The sequence below is a fragment of the Caretta caretta genome, chromosome 6 (genome assembly GCF_965140235.1).
Source record: "Caretta caretta isolate rCarCar2 chromosome 6, rCarCar1.hap1, whole genome shotgun sequence".
Taxonomy (NCBI): domain Eukaryota; kingdom Metazoa; phylum Chordata; order Testudines; family Cheloniidae; genus Caretta; species Caretta caretta.
This window is the reverse complement of record NC_134211.1, coordinates 15,294,979-15,317,077: the sequence shown is the minus strand read 5'-3', so window position 1 is coordinate 15,317,077 and position 22,099 is coordinate 15,294,979. Positions and strand designations below refer to the sequence as shown.

The following is a 22,099-nucleotide window of genomic DNA, read 5'->3' as shown; positions in this document are numbered from 1 at the left end:
CACACCCAGAGAACATCTGTACATGCTTGTGCTTCATACCATTCACTTGCTCGCCCTTGTGTCCCATCCCGACACCAACTGGCAGGACCTGTTGCTACCTGAGGAGGGTGAGAAGGCGAATTGGGGCACCCTGAGTGGGGCACTCCACTCTGGTTCCATGGCTTGCCGGGGATATTAGCTGGTGGCTCCTCCATAGAGCTGTGAGCACAGGAGTGTACCTAGCATAGTTCACGAACTCTCCTGACACCTCCCCCTTTTTCAGAAGATCACCTTGGCACACATCTATATAGGGTGTGTCAGGTTGCAGCCCCTATTCCAACTCCTACAGAACCTTCTCATCAACCTCCTCCTGGTGCTGACCAAAATGGCCATCCATCACACCAGGAGGAGGAAGTTCTGTTTATTTCTTAGGTAATCTGCTTTGATCTGTACACTCACTACTTATAATCACTTAAAATCTATCTTTCTGTAGTTAATACATTTGTTTTATATTTTTACCTATACAGTTGTCCAGTGAAAGCTTCATAAGCCAGGAGAGCAGAGGGTAAGCCGCACCTCCTAGAATGACTGAAAAAAATCCATCCTGTCACCATGGACTTTTCCAGGCAGCCCCACATAAATATTGGTGAATCTTTTCTGATGATCAACAAGGCCTTGTAGTATCATGGAGAAATACCCATTTCTGTGGATGAACTCCGAGGCCTGGTGTTGAGGGTGCGGGGCAAAGAGTAGGCACATGAATCTCATCAATGAACCCTCTACAATAAGGGAACCCTAACCATGCAGTCCTTAATAGCTGCCTGCACATTGCTTAGTCTTATGACACGGGGGGACAGCATCTTCCTTATAGCAGCATACACCTTCATTACAACAGCCCAGACAGTTGATTCTACTGCCACCAAACTGGTTAGCAACTGACTGGTAGCAATCAGGAGTGGCAAGCTTCCAAATGGCAATAGCCATGCACTTCTCCACACTGAGGGCTGTCATGTGTGGAGGTCTGTTGCTGCAGCTTAAGGGCAAGCTCTGCACAGAGTTCTAAGAAAGTGGCTTTCAAGATCTTGAAGTTTTGCCTCCCACTGCTGGTCATCGCAGGTCTGCAGCACTATCCTGTCCCACCAGTCAATATTAGCTGACTGAGCCAAATGCAGTGCTCCACCATGAGATACTGTTCCAGGAAAAGATGTAAATAAGAGAAGTGTCTGTTGTCAGCCTCCTTAGGGGCCCTTATCACCCTGGTTCTACAGTCACTGCATGTCTTTAGATCAGACGTCGGCAACCTTTCAGAAGTGGTGTGCCAAGTCTTCATTTATTCACTTTAATTTAAGGTTTTGTGTGCCAGTAATACATTTTAACGTTTTTTAGAAGGTCTCTCGCTATAAGTCTATATATTATATAACTAAACTATTGTCGTATGTAAAGTAAACAAGGTTTTCAAAGTGTTTAAGAAGCTTCATTTAAAATTAAATGAAAATGCTGATCTTACGCCACCGGCCCGCTCAGCCTGCTGCCAGCCTGGGGTTCCATTCACCTAGGCCAGCAGCAGGCTAAGCGGGGCCTGTGGCCAGGACCCCCGCTGGCAAGGGGCCGGCAGCCAGAACCCCAGACTGGCAGTGGGCTGAGCAGGGCTGGTGGCCAGGACCGCAAACCAGCAGTGGGCTGAGCGGGGCCGGCGGCCGGTACTCCAGATCAGCAGTGGCTGCCACTCAGCCTGCTGCCGGTCTGGGGTTCCGTCCACCAGCTCCTGCCAGCCAGGGTCCCGGCTGCCTGCCCCGCTCAGCCCGCTGCCAATCTGGGATTCCAGCCCTGCCCACATAGAGCGGGTACCTACCTTCTCCCTGGTTCTAGCCCATTCTTTTCCTCTCTCTCTGCACTGAGCTGATGGTGGGGGTGCACTGAGCACAGGGCTGGGAGTGAAGAAGCAGGCTGGGGGTTGGGGTGTAGGGTCTGGCCAGGAGCTAGAATGATGGAGGGGGCTCAGGGTTTGGTCAGGAGGTTTGGGTGTGGAGTGCTTACCTGGGCAGCTCCCATTTGGTGTGAGGGGTGCAGGTGGGAATGTGGGGGTGCGGTGTGCAGGAGCTCCCATTTGGTGCTCAGGGTGGGGGTGAGAATGTGAGGGGTGCAAGAGTCAGGTCAGGGGGCTGGGGTGTGTGAGGAGGGTGCAGGAGTCAGGGCATGGGGTGTGGGGGGGCTGGGTATGTGTGGGGGGTGCTGGAGTCAAGGCTGGGGTTGTGGGGGGGTTCAGGGGTCAGGGCAGAGGGCTGGGTATGTGTGAGGGGGGTGCAGGAGTCAGGGCATGGGGTGTGGGGGGTGCTGGAGCCAAGGCTGGGGTCGTGGCAGGGTGCAGGGGTCAGGGCAGAGGGCTGGAGATGTGGGGGGGGGTGTACGGGTCAGGACAGAGCACTGGGGGTGTGGGCTAGGGTTGTGGGGGTGCTCCCTGCCCAGAGCGGCTCACGGCAGGGGGCTGGAGGGGATATGCCCTGATTCCACCCCCCTTCCCCAAGGCTCCGTCCCCACCTCTTCTCCGCCTCCTCCCTGGAGCAGCCAGTGCCCTGTGGCTCCGCTTCTTCCCCTCCCTCGCAAGGGCCATCAGCTGATCGGAGGAGGAGGGGCAGGAACCCAGCACGGGGGAAGAGGTGGGGGAGGAGGGACCTTGCCTGCCCTGCAGCAGCAGCCGGCAGGACCAAGCTTCTTCACCCTGCCCCCATGGGCCAGGGCAGACAGGATTTTTAATGGCACACTGCGGCCTGTCGGGGTTCCAGCCTGGGTTCGGCAGCGGGCTGATCGAGGCCAGCAGCTGGGACCCAGCAGGCAGCAGCGTGCCATTAAAAATGGGCTCGCGTACCGTCTTTGGCATGTGTGCCATAGGTTGCTGACCCCTGCTTTAGATAGTCTACCAGTAGTCTGTTTATATTCATGAGTGTGTGAGGATTACAGTGATCATCAGCTTTTCCTCCATGCTGCCTGACAGTGCTTTAAAAATGGCACTGGATCATAGAAACAGGAAGGATGATTAGGTGAGGTAGGCTGGCTATCCCTCTCTAGTACTCCCTTTGGGAGCACTGCTCCTGTCTCAGAATCCAGGGCACAGCCCTCTAGCTGTGCTGTTCAGAGTGTCTGCCCCCTTGCAGTCAGAGTAAAACAAACAAAAAAAGTCAATATGCTTCTGAAGCCTGCAAAAAAAACAGTCCTACAGCTTCAGGAAGCCAAAGGGAAAAGTACCATCTCCAGGCTTACAAGTGCATTGGGTTGAGGCAGATTGTGCCCAGAGGTGCCTTCCTGATTGGGGTGGTGTGGGGATCTGCCTTACCACACGGTGAAACAAGGAGTCACGGAAATTATTTTGTTTGACTACAATATCCATAATACCATTACTTTCCAGTAAAAATGTCAGAATGCGGAGCTCAAAACATCTCAGAAGACATGCAGCAGAGCTGCGGAACAATGTACCATGGGAAACCTGACCAGAATGCTGAGCACTCGTGAGACACAGCTGTGCTGCATGGCCACATAGATATAATGCAACATTAACTTGGTCACAAGATAACAATGTGGTGTGATGAGCTGATTGCGCGATGGTTGTTGCAGATCACAACACAGAAAAACAAAATGTGTGCCAAGTTAAAGGTGTAGACACGCCCAGAGTCTGAATGCTCTGTTCTGGCAACCCCATGGATGTGAAATCGTATTCTAGTTTGCAAAACAAGAATACCTTTAGAAAACCTACAGGCTGCTGATGCTAGTATTTTTTTGTATTTGTATGTGGGCAAGTTTTCCATTGTAGACAGTTACTTATGCAGTCATTTTGTATAAACAAATGTGGATTGCCTCAGCTTGTGTTCTCTTCTGGTTCCCAACCAGGGTATTTGCCATCTATTTTATTTGCTTCTTGGGATGGGTTGTGTTTATGGCTCTTAGACTGTATATCATAGTGACCTGTGTGCATGACAGTAACAGAAACATGTTATTCTGATATTGTGGGTGATCATTGGCACACTATATTCTGTCATTTTCTTAACGACTGGTCTGTGGCCAGTCTGTGCAGCCTCCTTGCCAGTGCCTGAGATTTCTCTGACACAGAATATTAATTCTTAAAATGTAAAGGTTTTTTGTACTGCATTTTACATGACTATATTCATTCAATTATTTCTGAACACTGAAAAATAAACTGACTGGGCTGACATCGGTTGCCATGATGCTGATATGCAAAGCACATTAGTTCACATTTGTTGAAAGAAAGTAGTTAACAGAAAGCAGCAAGCAAAATTTAAGTTCTAGAAAAGCTTTTACTTAGCTAAATCAGACAATGTCATTGTCAAAGCAGTTACCTCTGAATCTATTTTTCAGAACTAACAAAAGTTCAGAAAAACAGAATAGAGATGTGAGTGTCTCTGAACATAATAAGGAAGAAGGATTAGAAAAGAAAAGGAAACGTTCGGCCTTCAATCAAAAATGCAATTAGTCATACATTAAGTATGGGTTTGTTGCAAATAGGGCTGTCGTTTAATCGCAGTTAACTCATGCGATAAACTCAAAAATTAATTGTAATTAATCGCAGTTTTAATTGCACTGTTAAACAATAGAATACCAATTGAAATGTATTAAATATTTTGGATGTTTTTCTACATTTTCATATATATTGTATTCTGTGTTGTAATTGAAATCAAAGTGTATATTATTTTTGATTACAAATATTTGCACTGTAAAAATGATAAACAAAAGAAATAGTATTTTCAAGTCACCTCGTACATGTACTGTAGTGCAATCTCTTTGTCATGAAAGTGCAATTGACAAATGTAGATTTTTTTTTGGTTACTTAACTGCGCTCAAAAACAAAACAATGTAAAACTTCAGAGCCTACAAGTCCACTCAGTCCTACTTCTTGTTCAGCCAGTTGTTAAGACAAACAAATTTGTTTACATTTACAGGGGATAATGCTGCCCTTTTCTTATTTACAGTGTCATCAGAGAGTGAGAACAGGCATTTGCATGGCACTTTTGTAGCTGGCTTTGGAACCCTAACCCTTCCAGAGCACTGCAAATTTATAAGAATCCTTCTCACTGTGCCTGTATCCTCCTGAACTGCAGAATGCTTATTCTACAGCTTCAGAAGACTTAAAAATTATCTCCAGTTATCAATGGTCATCGATGAAGTGAGCTGTAGCTCACGAAAGCTTATGCTCAAATAAATTTATTAGTCTCTAAGGTGCCACAAGTACTCTTTCTTTTTACAAAATTATTGGTAACCTGATTTTTATACATTATTTCAAATGAAGGATAAGATTTTTCATATCATATAACTAGTTGAACTGGACTTTATTTTAACAAATAAATGGAATTGGAGTAGTGGCCCTGTGTTGGTAAGCAAGTAAGAAATGTCTTACACGCAGATAGTACAAAAAGGAAACTCCTGGCAATACTAAGAAAACAGCAAGAAATACCAGTGAAACACTTTTGTTTTTTGTTTTGGTTCCCCCCCCTGCCTCCCTCTCCCCCCCACCCCCCCGCTCTCTCAAGCAGTCCATAACAGTTTAGGAAGGCAGCAAACCCTGGAATCAGAAAGGTTAAGAAACACTACTCTATGTGATGGATTATCCCACCACTCTGTGGTTTTCTTTGTCTGACTGCTCACAACCACCAACACTATAGATGTCTGTCCTATAACAATGGTTTTCAACCTTTTTTCATTTGCAGACCACCAAAAAATTTCAGAGGGAGGTGTGGCCACCTTTGGAAATTCTGCCTGTGGTCCATGAACCCCTACCATAGAAGTCTTAGACTGAAAACTGACTGAACAGAATTAAACTATAAATGTTGCATATGCTTGGCATGGTATTTGATGCAGTGTGAGAGAGAGTGCTAAACTGTGGGCTTCTATGGTAACAACATTTCTGGCTTTTGACCTGTAGGTGGGAGTATTCACATACTTTGGATTAGTCAGAAAAATGGAATGCCTTTTCTAGGATCTGAAACTCTGTTTTCATAGGTTTCAGAGTCACAGCCGTGTTAGTCTGTATTCGCAAAAAGAAAAGGAGTACTTGTGGCACCTTAGAGACTAACCAATTTATTTGAGCATGAGCTTTTGTGAGCTACAGCTCACTTCACCGGATGCATACCGTGGAAACTGCAGAAGACTTTATATACACACAGAGGTCATAAAACAATACCTCCTCCCACCCCACTGTCCTGCTGGTAATAGCTTATCTAAAGTGATCATCAAGTTGGGCCATTTCCAGCACAAATCCAGGTTTTCTCACCCTCCACCCCCCCACACACAAACTCACTCTCCTGCTGGTAATAGCCCATCCAAAGTGACAACTCTCTACACAATGTGCATGATAATCAAGGTGAGCCATTTCCTGCACAAATCCAGGTTCTCTCACCCCCTCACCCCCCTCCAAAAAACACACACGCAAACTCACTATCCTGCTGGTAATAGCTCATCCAAAGTGACCACTCTCCCTACCACATTGTAGGGAGAGTGGTCAGTTTGGATGAGCTATTACCAGCAGGAGAGTTAGTTTGTGTGTGGGGCGATGGAGGGTGAGAAAACCTGGATTTGTGCTGGAAATGGCCCAACTTGATGATCACTTTAGATAAGCTATTACCAGCAGGACAGTGGGGTGGGAGGAGGTATTGTTTTATGACCTCTGTGTGTATATAAAGTCTTCTGCAGTTTCCACGGTATGCATCCGGTGAAGTGAGCTGTAGCTCACGAAAGCTCATGCTCAAATAAATTGGTTAGTCTCTAAGGTGCCACAAGTACTCCTTTTCTTTCTGTTTTCATAGTCATCTTTCGCTGACCCCTTCAACATAGTCTGTGAACCCCCAGGGGTCCAAGGACCACAGGTTGAAAGCCATTGTCCTATAACATAGCATTTGTCATACATTTTGTTTGATGAGCTCCTTTCTCATTGCTGACATTCAATCAATACTATCTTCCTTAGTGTTCTCCTTGTTACATTCTCCATCCATTCTTGTATTTGCCCCTTATTCCATGCTGCTCCTTAAGTTTAGAGCACCCTTCCTCTTCTTGTGTGGCAGCCAAGTGCCCTGTTCTCATTCAGATGCTCTCTTAAAACATATACTTCTTTTGTATGGCTTTTCAATATTAACTTGCCGATTGCCATTTAAAAATGTCTATTAAATATTTCAAAACACCCATCCCTGCCTGCATCTTGGGACTAGGACCTACATACTACATTTACTGTATATTAGACTATATGTTTATATGATATTGTACACCGTGCTCCATGCACTCTACTGGTCATCGTTCACTTCAGGTACAATTCAAAGTGTTAATGACAATCTTTAAAATTTGTCATGGTCTGGGTCAAAGTAATGTAAAGTGTAGTTCTACTCTGAAAAGGGTCTGTAAAGATAGCACCGTGGGGTTTCATGTTTATTGTCTTTCAATGACCTTTGTATCAAATGTAACATAAGTTACACTACATTTTTAATTGCCAGCCCTGAAAACTCAGTCTAGGCTGTGACAGCCATGTCCGGGCTCTTTTCTATTTTGTGCATCATCACTAGAAGTAAAAGTTCTGCAGGCTAGTCAAATCATTTGTTGCACCTCTGCAGCCTCCCCCACCTTGTCTCCTTCATTATGTATTGTCCTAGCTATTGAAGCTCAGAGGGGAATCTACCAGGTGCCACAGCTGGTGGCAGCAGGATAGTCTCACTTGGCAGCCTGAGCCTGTCCCTCCACAAGCAGCTTCAGGCTAGGGATTCCAGCTCTTCTCCCCTGCTCCCACAGACTCAGCGGGAAAAGGCGAGTGGGAGTGATTTTAGCAACGGGGGCCCCCTTAAAAAATAAAGTAGTAAAGTGCCCGGCTGGGATTTGTCCTGCTCGATTGATTGCCGGGATAGCCAGTGAGTTGGCTTAGGACTGAAGAGAGCGGGGCAACCAATGGGCTCTTGAGGGATGGGATGCAGCTTTAGGGAAGTGAAGTTGTGGGTGGGCCTTCGTGAGCCAATGGGTTCCCCAGGGCATGTCCAGGCGGATAGATTAGGGACGGGCGCGGCAGAGGCGGGTCGCTTCGCTCACAGTGCGCAGTTTGGTTATGATAGAGGGGAGCAGCTGGTTTAGTGGGTCTCAGTGGTGAGACAGCGGGCGGGGAATGGCTCCGCTGCGGGGTCCTAAGGCGGGGATGGAGGAGCCGGAGCCGGCGGGCTCCTCCCCGCGGCGCTTCACCTGGGAGGAGATCGGGCTCCGCGCGGGCCGGGGGCACCCGCAGCAGGAGCGGTGGCTGGTGATCGACAGGAAGGTCTATGACATCAGCCAGTTCTACCGGCGGCACCCGGGGGGCGCCCGAGTCATCAGCAGCTACGCGGGGCAGGACGCCACGGTGAGCGGCAGAGGCGTCCGGTTTATTAGCGAGCGCAGGGCGGGGAACTGAACTGGGGCGCAGGGGGTGGGTTAGTTGGGTTATCAATTATTGTGTGGGGCAGGATGCCATGCTGGTGGCAGCAGAGGGGAGGGCCCAAGTAATTGGCCTCTGTAGGGTTAAAAGAAAAGGAGGACTTGTGGCACCTTAGAGACTAACCAATTTATTTGAGCATAAGCTTTCCTGAGCTACAGCTCGCTTCATGGGATGCATACTGTGGAAAGTGTAGAAGATCTTTTTATACACACAAAGCATGAAAAAATACCTGCCCCCACCCCACTCTCCTGCTGGTAATAGCTTATCTAAAGTGATCACTCTCCTTACAATGTGTATGATAATCAAGTTGGGCCATTTCCAGCACAAATCCAGGTTATCATACACATTGTAAGGAGAGTGATCACTTTAGATAAGCTATTACCAGCAGGAGAGTGGGGTGGGGGCAGGTATTTTTTCATGCTTTGTGTGTATAAAAAGATCATCTACACTTTCCACAGTATGCATCCCATGAAGCGAGCTGTAGCTCAGGAAAGCTTATGCTCAAATAAATTGGTTAGTCTCTAAGGTGCCACAAGTCCTCTTTTTCTTTTTGCGAATACAGACTAACACGGCTGTTACTCTGAAACCTGTAGGGTTAAGACAGCTGCACTGGAGAGCTATAGACAATGATTGATTTATCAAGGCAACAGAAGGGGCAAGGTCTCAGAACTGCAGGCTGAGGAGAAAGGTACTTGTCATATGAGAGAGATTTGTGCCTGCGATCACCCTAAACTGCACAGTGTTTATCTGATCCTTTATATCACTGATATCGCTAGGCTGGTGACTTCAGGTGACTTCTAGCCAACGGAACTTCCCTATTCAATCTGTGTTGGAGTGTGGTGCCCATAGACAGATGTGTCACTTGAGGTGGTTTATGCTGGGAGTTGAGAGGCAGAGGAAACTGCCTCCCCTAATGCCTATAGATAGAAACAAATGTTCTTTTTGCTCAGATCCCTCCCTCCTCCGTGACAGAGGGATTCTTGTGGGAGAAATAATAACTGGCTGGTAAAACACTCTGCCGTTTTGAGGAACTAGGAGTCACAGGTTCCTAAGAGATGAGTTTCCTGTTTCTGTGGGTGGAAAAGAATCTGTTAACTCTTGGCACATTATGTAGATGTGAAAGGATATCCCTGAGCAGACAAACAAAGCCAAAACCCAATATTCCATAGGCCATGCTTCCTGCTCTCAGTCCCTAGCGCCCAACTGTAGATGTCCCTTTATATGCCTCTTTAAAATCAGTCTCAGACATTCAATTATCTGACATCCTATTATCAGTGTATGCTGGCAGACCATAAACATACCCTTGTAACCCCCTGTTTCAGGGGCCTCCAGTCTTATGCCACCCTCTGTGACTTGGGCAGCTGGCTATGGCCCAACCTGAAACAATCAGAGAGAGACAGTTTTTACTAGCCAAAGGTATTTTTCTAAATTGTTTCTGATTCATCCACCTTCTTCACCTAGGAGTTTTTATGACGGTTGGTCTGTGACTGAAAATACAGCTGCATCTTACAACATACAGTCCCAATGAAATCATTGGGTTACATTATGGCTGTATTGCATTTAAATTCTTCTTTGTATTACTGCTCAGTTTTCTTCACATAAAAGTTAATTTCTTGTTCCCCTTTGGAGTGGCTATCACTTCTTTTATTCGCTTTCTCCTTTTGGCTTTTTAATAGCAAGAACTCCTCTCTCACCCTTTCCTTAAATGGCTAATAATTCATTTTTGTTGCTAAGTGATACACTATCAGATGCTGGGGGACTTGAGAAAGAAAAGGTGGTGTTTAGAAAGGGGCTAAAGATGTCTGCAATTTCATCGGTTCTCCTGCCTCTTAACTGTGTTTTGGGAAACAAAATTAACAGGTAAAAATGGTGTTCTTCCTGCTTCCCTTTCCAATCTTCCTAAAAATATATATATAAAAAAAAAATAACTGCACTTGCACATTCAGCTCCCGCATATAAGTCACATCTGGTGTTTGGGATATGTTAGCCAATCCATAGGGCTGGGATATCATTTTTGGTAGTAAATTTCAAAATGTAAACCTCCACTTTTGAAGCATTTTAGAACACTGTTTGTACCTTCCTACCCTGAAAGCTGATCCATACACCTTGATCTTATCAGCTGTGCACTACTCCTAGCTGGTTTCACACCAAAAAGCTGACTGGTTGGGTGGGAATAGCACATAGGTGCTGGAACTGGGGGTGTGGCAGCACCCCCTGGCTTGAAGTGGTTTCCATTATATACAGGGTTTACAGTTTGGTTAAATGGCTCTCAGCACCCCACTATTAAAAACTGCTCCAGCATCCCTGGAGTTGCATTGAGGGCAGCATGAGAAATATAAGAAGGAAGAGGAGCACTATTGATTTAAAGAAATATTCCTTAGAAAAGGTGATGAAATACAAGTCAAGACATACTGGTAAATATCAGCCTTACTACAGAACTGGATGTCACCTCCTTATCACCAATCCTGTGTGTGTTGGTCTGATTTTTGCCTGTGGGAATAGAAGCAGGAAATAAAAGGGACTGGGGTTCACTGTAGAAGGATGAGGGGATGGAAGGAATCATGTGTGTTTCCTTCCCTTGTCCATCTCATACAAGGTCTTGAAGCTCTCACCATGGAGGGAAGTGTGCAGGGAGCTCCCTGCCTACTTTCAGATAGGGGAAGTGGAATCAAGAGGAAAGAGGTAACCACCAGTCAGCTAATCAGCTTGTGAGGAAGTTGGGTGGCTCTGATATGCTGACTACCTTATTCTCAGAGGGTGGGTTTTCTCCAAGGGATGTAGTGGAGCTAGGAATTCATGAGGAAGCTGTTTTTTCTCCTCATGATCAGATTGTGTGCTTACGTGTGGGTTTTTGTTTTGTTTGTTTTTTTACAAAAGGAGACTGATCTGAATGTACTTCCTTAATAGCACAATTACTTTCTCTACAGTAACCCCAGGATTGCTGGCCAGAGGTAATAAGGAAATCTAAAATAAAATTCTTTCACAAAAAAAGTGCATGGTCCTTTTAAGAATGTGGCTCATGATTCTTCTTTGTTAGTACTATCCTTTCCAAAAGGTGCATTAGAGACTTTGCCTCCATTAGATGTTACTGCCACTCTACAGACATCAGGTGAATGAAAGGAGATATCCCAGGGGCTAGGGCAGTAGACTGGACTTGAGAACAGTAGTTCAGGTATCTGCTGTCTCAGCCTCCCTGTGAGATATGGGGCAAGTCACTTAATCTCTCTGTGCTGAAGTTTCCCATCTGTTAAATGGAGATAATAGCACTTCCTTAACTTCCTGGGGTGTTGTACAGATCCATATAATAAAAGATTGAGACACTCTGATACTATGGTCATGGCTATAGAAGCACCTTGAAAGATACAATGACTAGTCTAAATGATAATGTCATCATTCCTGCTTTGTCTATGTATCCAGGCCGTCCAACAGGAACACGCAAATGGAGAAACTAGTAGCCTTAGGCGTATCCAACCTACTCAGCTACATAAGGTGTCTTGCTACCTCATGCCATAATGCCAAACAGCTGTCAGCTCCAGTAACAGAACTGCTGATGTTCTGCATGCCCTTTCTGCTCTATGGCCCCATCTTAGCTTCTCTCTTCCTTCCCTGATCAGCCCATTACCAAAAGCTAGCCATCACCTGCTTTCACTTTCCATCCCTGCTTTATTGTTGTGCTCCTTGTACCCAGATAAGGTGTGGGTAGCATTAAAGTGTATCATACTATAGCTATATGTAACATGTCTGTCGCCATAGTACTTATACACCAAAACAATTATTAAGAAATACATAGTTTGCCTATATATCGTGCTTTATATACATAGGGTTAGATTGTTACCTGCACTGCGTACTTCTAAAAGGGAGTAACAAATTCCCTACGTCCATGAGTAAGCTACCTTGACATTTGATTCATTTATAAAGGAGTAAGTGGGGTTACTCACCTGCTTACTACCACCCCAAGCAAGTGAATGGACCAGAGTAGCTGAGCCAGCATGAGGAGGAAGTAGTTTACTGTTGGTATAGGTCTCCTGAGCATGGAGGAAAGAATTGTGGTTCAGAAGTGTGGCTCAGAGTCACAAGGCATCCCAACATACAGTTGGAGTGGTGCAGCTTGGTCAGGACTGTGCCTAAAGTAAAAATCTAGCCCTGAGATGATAAGTATACTCTAGGTTAACACATTACCTTTCATCTGAAGATCTCACAGCATTTTACAAGTGTGGGTAAGGATTATTATCCATATTTTTAGGCAAAGAAGCTGAGTACAGACTACTTAAGTGACATGTGCAAGAACACATAGCAAGACTGTGACAAACACGGGTACTAGAGCCTGGGTTCTCCTAACTCCCAGTCCTGTATTGTACTGACTAAACGTGTTGGCTGACAAAATTAAGACAAGTCGCAGGCCTACAATAGTGTTGCCAATTCTAGTGATTTTATCTTGAGTCTTGTGATATTTGGCACCAACAGCTCTGAGGGAAATAAGTAGAAATGGGATAAGAGGGAAGGTCCTCTCATGGATCAGTAACTCATTGAAAGATAGGAAACGAAGGATAGGAATAAATGGTCAGTTTTCACAATGGAGGGAGGTGAACAGTACAGATCCTTGGTTTCTGAGACCTGTGCTGTTTAACATATTCATTAATGATCAGGAAAAGGGGGTGAACAGTGAAGCTGTATTATTTTCCAACTTTGCAAGATAGATAAATCCAAAGCTGATTGCAAGAGGGCTCTTACAAAAGAGTTGCAGAGGGCTCTTACAAAACTGGCCGATTGGGCAACAATACGGTGGATGAAATTCAATGTTCAAAGTAATACATGTTGGAAAAAATAATCCCCAATATACATAAAGAGGATCCCCCACCCTGTCCAAACACCAGCATCAATGGTCACTTGCACATTCAACTCCTTGGCCTGGGCTGGCGTTAACCCTGAGTAATGACTTGGGCAGGGATGAGTGGGCCAAGTTGGCACTATCATCTGCTATACAGGGGGTTGGAAGGAATGTGGTGGCAGGTCCAGGCCAGTGCAGACACCAGACCCCTTCTCCAGGTCTCTCTTACCTTCAGCTCCACTGCTTGGTGCATGCAGGCAACAGGGCTACGTGTGCTCAGGGATCTTTCTGTTGCTCTGTTCTGATCTCTATGTCTGGCTGGGTCTGGGGCCTGCACAGTCCCTTCTGCGGATAGACATGAGGCACTGCAGGGCTGTCTGGTCTCCAGGCTGCTGTCATGGCTGCTTGTAGGTGACCCACAAAGTGCTGCCTCTGCTGTCAGCTCTGCAGTGCGATAGCAGAGGCTCCAGTCCTCTTGGGGGGAGATATGGCCACCTGACTGCCACCTGAAGTATGCATCAGCTCTGCCTCAAGCCCAGCACCATACATGGACCCAGTAGGAAAAAACTGGGCTGTTAACAGAACCACTTTACAGCACAGAGGGACGTGGGGCAGTCCTTTGAACTCGGGCTCTGTCCCACAAACATCAGGACAGTTACCAATACTGGGCACTGGTCAGTCTGTGTCGCCTGGGATGGGGGATGCACCCTCCCTCCAGCTGCTCAAACAGGCACCAGAATCTTCTGGATGATGCCCCATTAGCAGGGATGGGGCAGAATATTGGGTCCAGCAGGTTCTATGGCATTGGGATGGGCAGTTGGAGGGGCTAGGAGCTACCTGGAGAGATGGGAACAAGCAGAGGGATGGGGGAGTGAGCTGCTGGGGAGCAGGGTCGTGAACATGAGAGGGAGAGAATGAGACACACCACCCGCCCCAGCTGGTAAGGGGGTAAGTAGGACAGTATGGGGTGCAATCCAGACCAGCGGACTGTCCAGGAGAGGGCTGGACTGTGCAGAACACATTTTGTGGGGGCAAAAACTGGGACTGGAAGCCTGTTGGGGTCACCCGTCAAGTAGTAACCAAAGCTGGTGGGAGCCAGAGTGTGGCTGGTATTTGCTGGCAGTCTGTTAGAGTCAGAGCTGGTGGACCAGGGCTGTGACTATACACAGACACTCCGGGTGGGACCTGCAAGCTGATTGTGAGGAGCTTAGGTTTGGAGGCACCCCAGGTTGCAGGGCAAGTGGTGACACAGCCCCTCACTGGCTAGCCCAAGCCACTGCCTATGTTGCCATGGCTACACTGCTATATTTAGTGCACTATCTTGAGCAGAGCTCAGGTGTGTCTGTCTGCCTGAGCTGAGAATTACACCACCCTGCTGCAGTGTAGATATAGTCTCAAAGGACCTTCGATATGGGTTGTTTCCCTGCTAGTTTCAGCTTTCAAGCCTGTGCCATTTTGGCTGTAAAGTGGTTCAAGAAAAGGTCACAAGGAGGGAAAGTACTTTTTCCCTAATCTTTCCTTTACTCAGAAATCTTAGTTTGTTGTAGAGAAATAAGTGGCTGGGTTTGCAGAATCTGTCTGTGAGGAAAGGCAAAAAGAAGAGTCAAAGATGATGCCCATGATGTCAACTTGGAAGATAGGAAACTGGAGCAAATTAGTCCTGGTGAAACCCCACCAAGTCAGTGATCTTAGATCAGAAATGTGTTTGGCCCATTGACTTTTCAGTAGCTATGAGATTTCCAAGGGGAGAATATAGGCAACAGGTGGAGAAGTGGAACTGGACTGATGGTAATAGTTTGGGGTTGAGAGGTAAATTTGGGAAACAACAGCGTGGAGGTGATACCCGAACCCGGGAGAGTCATTGAATATAGTTATCCAAAGGAGAGAATGTAAAGGAAAAGAAGAGAGACCTGGAGGACTCTGATAGAGAAAGGAGTATGTGAAGGTCCTAGAAGGATAAGTCAAAAACGTAAGAGGATACCAAGAAAGTGGAGAACAATGGAAGCCTTGGGCAGAGAAGTGTCTGTTTCAGAGATTTGTAATGTCTAAAGGCAGAAGGGACCACTGTGATCAACTAGTCCGATCTCCTGTACATCACAGGCAATAAGACTTCCTTGAATTAATTCCTGTTTGAATTAAACGATATCTTTTTGAAAAACATCCAATCTTGATTTAAACATTTCCATTGATAGAAAATCCACCAGAGCCCTTAGTAAGTCGTTCCAATGGTAAACTACCCTCACCATTAAAAACATGTGCCTTACTGCTAGTCCAAATTTGTCTAGCCTCATCTTCTGCCACTGGAACTTTTTCTGTCTTTGTTCTACTGTGTCTGAAATGGCGGGGGTCAAGGATAAGGATGATGGAGAAGAGACCCATTTGAAACGGCTAAAGGAGAGAGTAATTAGGGATATAGGTGACAGATTACTCTGAAGTGAGTGAAGCTCATACTGTAAAGGGTCAAAGAGAGAACTGGAGGAAAGGAAATGGAGGGCACAGAAGTAAACTGCTCACATGAGGTTAGAGGTGAAGGAGAGGAGGGATATGGGTGTTAAAGAGACAAGTGGTGTCAAAAGGATATTTGGGGATTGGAGATATAATTGCATGTTTGGAGGTAGAGGGGAGAAAACCAGAGGAGAGATTTAGGATAAGAGAATGACTGGGAGTGGACAAGGTTGAGGAAATACGTTATGGGATTGGAGGCTGGAGATGGACATAATAAAAGAAACTGGATTCCAAGACAGAAATTCAGGAGGGGAGGGAGAGGAGAATGAAGAAATGGAGAGCACTTCACAGATGGTATTGACTTTGGCTTGGATGATGTTGGCAAAGTGAGAGTACATATTTCTGGCTCTGAGCATACCCTCTCTCTCAAAGCACTCAGCTGGTTAATGTGCAACCACAAGTCCTGACTCCAGCATCACTAGCATAGATTTATGGTTAATAAATGTGCCTATATGCTGCGATGCTAATGGCATCTTTGATTCAAAACACCACCCGCAGTTTCCAACTATCACAGCATCTTCTGGAGGTTGTGCTACGTGGTGGCTTCCACTCAAGTGATGCTAGGAATTTGACTCTTTCTTGAGGATCAGCAGGTGCCTCTTTGTCAGTGGCTACCTAAAGCCGGGCAGAATTTCAATGTCTGTGAGTATTGACTCGGAGATCAGGGCCAGAAGGGCACAGCCTAGCTAAATATTGTTCCTGAACTTTGGTTTGTTAGTTTGTTGCATTCATTCATTAATATCTATCTAATCTATCTATATTTGTGAGGTTCAGGACATGAGAAAGAGAATTTGTTGCTCTTTGGAGAAGAAAATGTGTCATGAAAATACAAAAAACAAAGGAGCAGGTTCATTTAAAAAAATATTCTGCTATCCTACTTCTTTGTTCCTCTGTATTTTGTAATGGATCACAAAGCAAAATGTCGTGAAGGTCAAAGAGCATGGGAGCTCGCGACTGGGTTTGTTCAAATTATTTGTGGCTGGATCTGGAGGGCATGTGGTTCTAACAACATTTTGCCAACTGAAATATTGTAAAACTGGCAATTAACAAGTTGTTTGCAGTGTTGTTGTAGTGGTGTTGGTCCCAGGATATGAGAGAGACAAGGTGGGTGAGGTAATACCTTTTATTGGGCCAACTTCTGTTGGCAGAAGAGACAAGCATTTGAGCTACACAGAGATCTTCTAAGAAGTTGGTCTAATACCCCACCCATCTTCTCTCTGTGTCAGTTAATGAGTTGTCTAAAGCTTTATTATTAAGACAGTTGATGCATACTAAAGGCGTAATCCTTCACCATTCAAAATGAATGGGAGTTTTTTCCATTGACTTGAATGGGAGTAGGATCAAGTCCCATTAGAGTTTGTCAGATAGTGTTATTACTGATAACATTAACAATTAATTTATATTGCAGTAGTGCCTAAGAGTCCCAGTTATAGACCAGGACCTCATTGTGCTATGTACTGTACAAACAGACAGTTCCTGCCTTAAGGTGCTTACAATGTCTGTTGAATAAATTAACGGAAACGTTTTACCAATATTTTCAAATAGATTATACTAAAGCTCTAGATACTAAAGATACTTTTAAAATGAGACAAAATGAACATTTCTCTCAAAATATTTTGTTATATTATATTAGGGTTGAAAGAGACCGGAGGAGGTCTTTCAAATTTTCAAGGATTATTTTTTCTGTAATAGGAGCATCTCTTTCAGATGACCCAGATATGAAGCAAGATGTTTTGAATCCATCGAACATTGTCCAAACTACCAAGAATGACTTTCTTACCAATTTTTATACCCCTTTAATGCCACATCTCCAGTAATCTTAAGAGTAAATGTATGAGCGCAGATTTATCATATGGATTTTTTCTTGAAGCTATTTTTAAATACAACACATAGTCCTGACTGAAATTTTTTTGAACAAAAAGACTTTCATGGAAAATATTACCTTGTGAAAATGAAATTTGTCCCAAAAAACTTCACCTTTTTGAAACTTTTCATTTTTTGCAGAATGTTTTGATTTTTTTTCATTTTTTTTATTAAAAGGGTTACCAAAAACATGATGGAAATGGTTATCAAAACTTTTATTTCATACAAATCATTATTGTAAATAATTTAATTTTTTATTTACAAAATTTCTGAAACACTGATAACCGTTTTAAAAATGTTTTGGATAAATGTTTTGATTTAAAAATTCACAAATAATTGAAGGAAGGAAGGAAGGAAAAGGGGTCTGTTTTGAACCCAGTGAAAGGGGAACAATTTTGATATTTTTTGTGATTTTTTTTTCATGTTTGAAACAGATCTAACATGATTTAATATGTTGAAATAAATTGAGTTTTATATGAAAGTATACATTTGTAATTAAATGTTGCAGGCATACTCAGTTTAGGGTATTATAAAAGTTAAACTTTTTTTTTAATGAGTATTTTAATGTATTGATTTCAGATGCAGAATAGAACAGAAAACATACAGTATTTTACTGAATTTTAATCCAGAGTTGCTTCCTGCTGAGATGGAACATAATTTTCTTCGGCTAGCTTAATATCTTCTTAATAAGATGTTAGCGTAATATCTTCTGGGATTTTTCTCACTCCATTCACTTGTATGTTTTTTCAGGATCCCTTTGAGGCATTTCACATTGATAAGGGGCTGGTGAGAAAGTACATGAGCTCACTGCAGATCGGGGAGCTGGCCCTGGATCAACCAAGCTTTGAGCCCACCAAAAATGTGAGTTTGTACAAAAGGCCAGAAACACAACTGGATCTGGAATTGGGAGGATGCTCTAGAAAAATGCAAATCCACATTTCCATTCATGTGCAGTCTGTCAGAACCCCCAATAGACTTCACATTGCATATAGAAACCAGAGTGTCTGGTGGAGGAAGGCTGAAGAAACATTGGCTGAGAGCTTCCCCTGGTGTCATAGTGACTCACACTGGGAATGGCCGGTCCAGTCTCTCACAGACTTCTGCCCAATACGCAATTCTCACAGTGAATCCCACATAGCAGCGACAGTAGGGAAGAATGTGTCAGCCACAGGATCTCCCCAGTGGTACAGAGACTGGCAATGGGGACAGAGCCTGTCGGCTGTTCCGTAGTGTTGCAGTATCTCCTTTCAGAGGGTATAGAACCGGTTGGTAAAATGTTTCCTTCATTGCCATGGTGGCTTCTCTGCAGAGCAGAAGCAGGGTAAACCTGCCGGCTCCTTAAGCTGTTGTTTTGCCAACCCAGAGTGAAGAGTGCTGTAACTTTGGGTCTCTCCACAGAAATTGCTTGTAGAGGATTTCCGGGAGCTGCACACCACTGTTGAAAGGATGGGACTCCTCAACCCCAACCACCTCTTCTTCTTCCTGCTTCTCCTGCACATTCTGATGCTGGATGTTGCTGGATGGTTTGTTCTTTGGTATTTTGGGACATCTTTAGTGCCTTTCCTCATCTCTACAGTGTTGCTGACCATTTCTCAGGTAAAGTCTTCAACCCACAGAATGTAGTTTGGGACCAGCTTACCCTTCCTTACACTCGGGGCCAGTTACATATTCCTATTACATGGCCATCCCCCTTATCTTTCCTGTGACTAGTCACCTGACTAGCAGGATGCTCTTTCTTCACCTGAGGTTGTATCAATACCAAAGATAAAAGGTTCAGGTAGAGGTACTCAGAGGACTGCAAATGCTGTTGGAATCCTGATTTGGGGGAGTTCACAGTTACTGGAGTTCTTGTCTTGCCCAGCCAGAGGCACCTTAGAAAATGTCATAGGAGTGATGGATGTGGGGAGCTCACAATTTCTCAAGTCCTCAGCCTTATCCAGCTGGTGGAAGTACAGTAGGCAATGATGCAGAAATGCAGTTTCTAAGGGGCTCACAGCAGCTCTAGTCACAGCTTCTCCCAGGAGTCTGTGTAAAGAAGTTAGCCTAAGGCAGAGATGCTGCATGTAGTGAACTCAACCCTGTGGAATATTTCTTTTGTTTTATTCTGACTGAGTGAATGAAGTCAGAACTATCAGTACATCTCCTTCCCATAGTCTGCTAGACAACCTCACTCCACACAATCTTCTTATAACAAAAAGGTTGTTTCTGGTCTTTGATCTTTTGAGTCTGAACTTCGAGACACATTCTGTGTATGAACCAAGCTTTTTCATGAGTCCCAAATGGGAGCATGAGGTGCCCTGGAGCTGAGGACACAGAAGCACTGAAAGACACAGTTGCCTGGTTGGTCCTTTGGCATTACTAATGCTCAGAGGAGATGGCAGGAGGCCAGAGGAGGGTTCTTCTTAAAGGAAGGGTACTCTTCTACAGAGTTCAAACTACTTCTGTAGAGTTAGCTCCAGTCTTAGTTCACAACCCCCCCTTCACCCACTACTCTCGTCCCACCAAAGTAGCTGGTAGTGTAAAAAAAATGCTTTACTGGTACCAGGAACACGTTTTTACCAATCTGGGGTTGAATGCTCTGATAGTGAAAATGGAGCAAGTGCCTTTGAGTTCACTGAATGGAGTCTCAACAGATTTCAGGCAGGGGACACTGCACACAGAGGGGTACCTTAGGACAGAGTATATTGACAATACAAAAGGTTTCCTTCATACCAGCAGAGGGCATTCTCATCGGGTTGGCTTGCACTGACTGTACAGGGAGAGAACATCACTCGAGAGAATGGACATCTCCCTGGTACTAGGAAGAGAAGGTCTCACTGAGTTGGGGAGCACTGATCTCCCAGTTTTCAAGGAATTGGTAGGACTGAGCATACCACCACCCTGGCCCTGATGCAGCCGTGTACTAAAACTTGGCCCTGTTTGTTGAATGAATCCTATTCTTTTTCAGTCTCAGGCTGGTTTTCTGCAGCACGATTTGGGGCACCTTTCAGTTTTCAGCAGTACCAAATGGAACCACTTGGTTCATGAGTTTGTGATGAGCCATCTGAAGGTAAGTGCCTGATACTGGGGGTGTTCACCCTGCTTTGCAAACTGATCAACCATTGGGGGTGGTTCCCTTTCAGTTTAGATGGCATTACACTGACATTCTGCACTGTACATGTAATTAGAAGAATGTGGTGCAACACTGGGAAGATGGTTAATATGTGACAGATGAGGTGATTTAATTTTTGGTAGTGTTGTAGTCTGATTCCTGTGGTCTCCTCCTTTCCTGCAGGGGCTTTCAGCACAGTGGTGGTCTCTCCATCATTCCCAGCACCATGCCAAGCCCAACTGCTTCCAAAAGGACCCTGATATTGCAATGCATCCCTCCTTGTTTGCTTTGGGAAAGATTCTCTCTGTGGAGGTGAGTGTGGGGGTGGGTTAGGAATTCTTTAGACCACTGAAAAGATATGATGCTAAAAGCATCTGAAATCAGGAGGGTGTATGTTTGGGAACAAGCTAATCACTGGATCTTGCAAGGGGCAAGGATGGGATACAGATCTGCTGCCTGAAATCTCTTTGGGTTCTATCAGAAACAGAAAAAGGAAGAGAGAAACAGAGAATAGAAGATGAAAGGAAAACAGGGCAAACAAGGCAACTAGCAAATGAGGGAGAGCTTTTGTTGTGGCCTACATTTGCCTATATCAGATAGGTGTACCACACACCAGGATGGGCTGATTCTCACCTCTGTTTCCTTAAGACGCCAGATTAATTTCCCTTTCCTACTTCCTCTCTGTGACATGCCCAGGATACAATCTAGACTGATGATCAGCTGTGTCACCTCAGCCCTCTTACCTAGGGTGCCCTTCAGACTGTTTTGCTGCAGTAGTTACCACTCCTGATCTGCTCTCACACAGCCTTCAGAATGTAAGTCACGTTGAGCTATAGAGTGTGAGTGCTGCAGCCAGCCACTCTTGAACCACACTGCAGGGTGACATTAGAGTGGGACCCACACTGCAGGGTGACATAAGCACCCTCCCAATCCCAGGCTTTTTCCAGAAATGTACGTCTTGTACTGCCCAGCTTTCTCCTGGACAATACAAGCTCATAGAAAGTCTATCATTTTATTAATAGAAAATGATGTGCACAAATCCTGAAATGCAGTTTCCCAAACACTTCAGTCCAAACACACTGGTTTAGATAAAACAATAAAACAAGTTTATTAAATACAAAGAGATTTTAAGTGAACACAAGTAACAAGGCATAAAAGTCAGAGTTGGTTACAAGTAAAATAAAGGTAAAATGCAACTAATGCCTAATTTAACAAATGAGTAAATCCAAAGCAAAGTCTCTCTCCCCACATGCTTCAGCAGTTCTACTGGCTGAACTTCTTTCCATTAGGATCGCTCCCATAGTCCAATGCTGCTTCCTTTGTTCTTCAGATGTCGTGAATGCCATGGGCAGAGCAAGGGGAAAGATCATTTGGGGCATCCTGCTTT

General features: G+C 44.9%; 1 protein-coding gene across 1 annotated transcript in view; it reads left to right on the top strand.

Moving 5' to 3' along the window:
* The first annotated feature begins 7,964 nt into the window (after positions 1 to 7,964).
* Positions 7,965 to 22,099, top strand: part of LOC125639126 (acyl-CoA (8-3)-desaturase) — a 31,007-nt gene continuing 16,872 nt past the window's right edge. The window contains exons 1-5 of the mRNA XM_048855666.2: positions 7,965 to 8,350; positions 18,372 to 18,482; positions 19,020 to 19,217; positions 20,569 to 20,670; positions 20,896 to 21,024. Coding sequence (XP_048711623.1) covers positions 8,123 to 8,350; positions 18,372 to 18,482; positions 19,020 to 19,217; positions 20,569 to 20,670; positions 20,896 to 21,024 — 768 coding nt within the window. The 5' untranslated portion in view covers positions 7,965 to 8,122. The remainder of the gene's footprint in view (positions 8,351 to 18,371; positions 18,483 to 19,019; positions 19,218 to 20,568; positions 20,671 to 20,895; positions 21,025 to 22,099) is intronic.